Raw genomic sequence first — 5,272 nt, 5'->3', positions numbered from 1 at the left:
ATTACATATTTATAAAATTATTTATTTAAAATATATCTAACTTTTTAGCATCATAATATATGTTATTTTAGTATTAAAAAAATCGTTCCTCATTGATAAAAACAATCGACAGTATTCAACGTTAATAATAAAAATATAATATAAATAATTAGCTAAATATATTTTCAAATAATTTTAATGTGAGTATTTTTTAATGTGATATATTTATTATTTATTTTTTCTCTCTCGTCTTTTATTTTTTTAATACATAGTATTAATAATAGTATATACATATATGAGATTAAAAATATGTATTTTTTCATTTAGTAATATATTTTATATATGGAGATTTTTGTTAAAAATTATACGTTTAATGAATTTAAAGTTTAATATTAAAGTTAATGAATATATTATTGCTAATAAACAAAAAAGTTATTATTCTTCAAAATAAAAATATTTGTTTATGTTTTGATGAAAAGTTATATTTAGTAAATTCATATTTTGATTATTAAATTTAATAATTAAATGTTTGCAATAAATATATTTAATAATGTAAAAAGAATATTTAACTAAAAAATATTTATTTCTGTATTTATAAAATATGAAATTAATAATGTTAAACACTATTAATATGTAACCAAAAAAACAGTAAATTACACGCGTGTAATATGTGAAGCAGCATTTAATAATATAATTATAATAGTTATAATTTAACAATATAATATAATTATGGGCGCGCGTGTAGTTAATCCTTGTGGTGATGTCTTGTCTGTACTCTGAATCGGTGAAACAAACGAAGCCAAGATGGCGTCCATGCGCTTCCCTTTCTCGTTTCCTCAGCCCCAACCGCCTCAATTTCCTCGCCCCTTCACCGCATTTGCTGCTGTCGCCGCCGTCGCCGGAGCCTCCGCCGCCGTCGTGGCTGTCTCATCCTCCGACCGCCCCTTTCTCCGGAATGCCCTGAATTCCTTCTTCTCTTCTGGCCACTCGTTGCCTCTCTGGGGTTCACTCAGTTTGGCCGACAGTGGAGTTTCCGTGCTTGAATCAAAGACCGGAACTTCCTTCCCTTCGGTTCTAGCCTCTTCTCACAAACTCTGCGGAATTGGGTTGCGAAAAAAAAGCGTATTGGGATTGAAGAACATTGATGTATACGCATTTGGTATGCCATTTTACTTTCTCTCCACAACCATCACCCTCACCAATTTAAATGCAAAAACAACATAAAAAAAGGATCTTTTCCCAATTTAGGATGATTTTACTTTGGTCAGATGAAAAAAAAATGTACGTAGAATCCCTTTTAGATGCAGTATCGGCAATTTTTTTATAACTTAATTTTACTAATTTGTTACAACTTTCATCTGGGCTGGGAAAAGGGAAAAGAAAATGTTAGTTTTGAAATGTATATGGAACAGTGATCAAGTGACAATCCGACCTTTTATTGAATTTGGAAATTTGTGTTGTTTGTTGCAGGTGTTTATGCTGATGATGATGACATAAAGACTCATCTTTCTGAGAAATACGGGAAGTTCTCTGCGTCTGAATTGCAAGGCAATAAGGAGTTTATTGGTGATCTTATGGACAATGATATATCCATGACAGTTAGGCTTCAAATTGTGTACGGGAGATTGAGCATTCGTTCTGTGCGTAGTGCATTTGAAGAGTCTGTAGGAAGTAGGCTGCAGAAATTTGGGGGATCCGACAATAAAGAATTGCTTCAAAGGTGAATAGTTCCTTCAACTGGCAATCTTATTTTCGTATGTTAGAATTAGTCATCACATGTATGTGTGTTTGGTTTAATGTTCGAATGCTGTAGTGGATAAAAAAACGTGAAAAAACCAGAAGCTTGTACGTATAGCTTTTCACTTGACGTGGGTGCAGATATGAATTTTCTATTATGCAACATGAAACCAAACATGCATTACTTCTGTAGAACTTGTCGTGAACTTGCATTTTTGTAATGATTGAACCCTACCTTTCACACACTAAAACTTGCAAAATGTTTGTCAAAAATGTAAGTATGTGCATATTGTTGTAACACTTCAGAACTCCTTTTAACGTTGGGTCAGTTGGCTTTTGTTGGATATTAAATTTGAAGCTTTTTTCTTTCCCTTTTCTTCTCTAGCTCTAGTACACTGTTTGCAAAGGGGGGAGAGGAAGGAAAATAAGACTGTTAAACTCAAATGTTCAAGTTAAATATAATTTAGTCCGACATAACCTAAGTTTTAATTACAGTCTCTTCCCTCCAAATTCTCCCAATATTGGAGGGGAGGATAACCAATGAAAGGAGAAAATTTGGCCCCTTCCTATCTTCTCCAAATATTTGAACCAAACAAGCCAATTTTAAGCCTTTTGCTCTATTCTATATCTATCCAACCAAACACTATGCAACTCAAAGATATCTCTCTATCATGCTTTAAACTTAAAATGTATTTTATAATTATTGTTGATATATGTTAACTTTGTTCATAAAACGTAACTTTTTCCATCTAAATGGGTGAGAATTTTCTTTTGCATATTATCATTATACTTTACTGGCATGCTGTGGTGTAGGTTCACTTCTCAGTTTAGAGATGAAATCAAAATACCTCGTGGATCTGTAATTCATCTCTCAAGAGACAAGGGCCACGTTCTTCGCACCTCAAGTAATTCATCTTTCTCTGTCTGCATTTCTATCTCAAGTTTCAGAATTATAATAGTGCACAATATTTTTCCTGCTTCATGTGTTCTGTACTAGGAAAAATCTGGTCTTATTGGACTCAGAAGATCAACTGAGAACTCATGAATATGTTTATTCTCTCTACCACTTTCTTCAATTTAGAACTGAATCTAACTTATGGGGTACCCCATTATACACCATACCAAATTGGCTACATGAAGCCTATGTATTAAACAGAAAAAAAATAAATGATGATATTTTGTTAATACATTTCCCATAAAAGGAAATGGGTGGAATGAAACAACTACTACTCTTTTATGTTCTGTAACTGAAAGTTTTATTATGAGAAAGAGTTTTGTTTCTCAGAATTCAGGTTATGTTGAAACATGGATGAGGTAATTTCTCATTTTATAAATTGAAATGAATCTTTTGAGAAATTAGCATTGGTGTCCGACAGTAATATCACGGTCACTGTAATAGCTAGTATAAATAGCTCTAGTAAAGGTTTCATTTTCATATACAAACTTTGAATTATATAGTATCTCATACAATGCACCTCGGTGGCGAGGTTGTCTTTCAAAGTGGAAGTGGTACAACAGTGTGCTGCATAAATGTTCTTCAAACAAAGCAAATCTTAGCACCTTGCATTAGGTGTTTTAATCACTTTGTGTTATTAATGCAAATGCTCTATATTTTGCTTACATTGGAACACTAATTTTTGATCCTATTTGTTGTAGTTGATGGACAGGAAGTGGGAAGCATCAAGAGTAAACTCCTATGTAAGTCAATTCTAGATTTATATTTTGGTGAAGAAGCATTTGATAAACAGGCCAAAGAAGAAATTGAGCACAACGTGGCTTCTTACCTCTAGAGGTAGAATGTTAGACTTAATAATCTTTAAAACATGGATTATGTACCCTTGTTGAGTTTTTTACTAAATTGTGTCCCTAGTTAATAATATTTTTCAGCTTTTAAGTTAATTATTTGAATAGGAAATTTATTTGGAAGATCTACTTCAAGAGATTCATATTAAAACTTAATCATTTTGAATAGAAATTGTTTGTCATCTTTGTAATGAGAAACTATTATTATTCGGCTAGATGTTACATTCTAGTCTATACCTGAATCTAGTCATGGCGTAAGCTTAGTTTAGAACGTATTTACTGAATCATAAAACTAGATTTATAACAACTGTTTTGACATTTGACATTTCAGAATTTTGAGGATTACAATTTATTATTATAAGTGCACACATTAACTTGTAAGAATTAGGAAACACTCCAAATAGCACTGGTTTTGACAAAAAAGGTAACAATACTTTTCTTAATTCTCCACTCGTTAACCTAAATCAGCTTAATTTATGATAAGAGTGGATTCTTAAATAAAAGAAAGGCTTAAATCCACTTTTGGTCTCTTTAGTGAATATACAATTTTGGCCTGTAAAATATAGTTAAATTTTATGAATCAAGAATTGAAAAAAAGATTAATTTATATGAACATATGAATTTAATAAATAAAAATTAATTGAATAAATCTTCTCTTTTAAAAATCACTAGAATGTATATTATTATTATTATAATACTATTTTTATAAAATTGATATATTTCTAAACTCTATTATTTTAATATAATAAAAATTCATATACACGTGCTCTCTTTATACATGTTTCCATTAATTTAGTATGAATATTATAAAATGAAATTATGGTTATCTTTAATAAAAGAATATAAAAGATTGACAGAAAATAAAGAGATGACTGCAAATGAAAATATTATAAACAGTTTAATGAGAGAGAAAAAAAAGTTGAAAATTAATGAGACTGATAATTCTATTATATATTTTTATCTCTTCTATCGCTTTTCTTATTTTTCTAATTAAAGATTTTTAATTTATTTTTTTATATACTTTTACTCTATTAAATTATTTTCATTTTTCTTATTTATTTCCTTTTTTTTTATCAAATATACCATTTACAACTCGAACGGAATTAGCCAACCTGGATGGAATTTTCAATAATTTCAATGGATAAATATATTTTTTCATCTCTATTCTTTTGCAAAACTCTTTTGGTCCTCAAACAACAATTTTAGCATTTTTAACTCTTATACTTCTTTTCTCTGATCATTTTTGAGAAAAAAATTTATTGATAGTCAAGTGAATTGTCATATGATGACATCAATCTCACATGTAATATTTTTTGATAAATTATTTTTTAATTTACCATATTGTCAAAAAATTTATTGTAACATGTAAAAAAACAATCATATCAGGATAATACTAATACCTTTTCAATTAAAGTACATAAAGTATTTTTGGTTAAGGTGAGTTACTACACATTTGTAATAAGTAACAAATGTTTAACACTTGGTAGAGACATTCATGGGCTTAATTGCTTGGAATTAACAAATGACACTTAAACAACTATATCAAACATTGTTATTTACAATAAGTAATGAGTGTGTAATGCTTGAAGTGACGTTTATGAGTTTTGTCAATTAAATGTGATATCATGTTTACTTAAGTGTTGGTTAGTCACTTAAGTTTCAGTGACTATATCAAATAATGTCACTTATAATATGTTTGTAACACTTGAAGTGACATTCATGAAATTTATCGATTAAAACTAGCATTATAATC

General features: G+C 29.5%; 1 protein-coding gene across 1 annotated transcript; it reads left to right on the top strand.

The window, feature by feature from the left end:
- Window positions 1-720: 720 nt before the first annotated feature.
- FAP1 (Chalcone-flavanone isomerase family protein) lies at window positions 721-3,615 on the top strand. Its single transcript, XM_068616819.2, has 4 exons — window positions 721-1,138; window positions 1,450-1,699; window positions 2,530-2,621; window positions 3,373-3,615. Exons 1-4 carry the CDS (start codon window positions 784-786, stop codon window positions 3,504-3,506), a joined length of 831 nt encoding a protein of 276 aa, XP_068472920.1. The 5' UTR covers window positions 721-783; the 3' UTR covers window positions 3,507-3,615.
- Window positions 3,616-5,272: the final 1,657 nt, after the last annotated feature.

Source organism: Phaseolus vulgaris, chromosome 1 (assembly GCF_051622355.1).
Source record: "Phaseolus vulgaris cultivar YP4 chromosome 1, ASM5162235v1, whole genome shotgun sequence".
In the NCBI taxonomy this organism is placed as follows: domain Eukaryota; kingdom Viridiplantae; phylum Streptophyta; class Magnoliopsida; order Fabales; family Fabaceae; genus Phaseolus; species Phaseolus vulgaris.
This window is presented reverse-complemented; position numbering and strand designations above follow the sequence as displayed.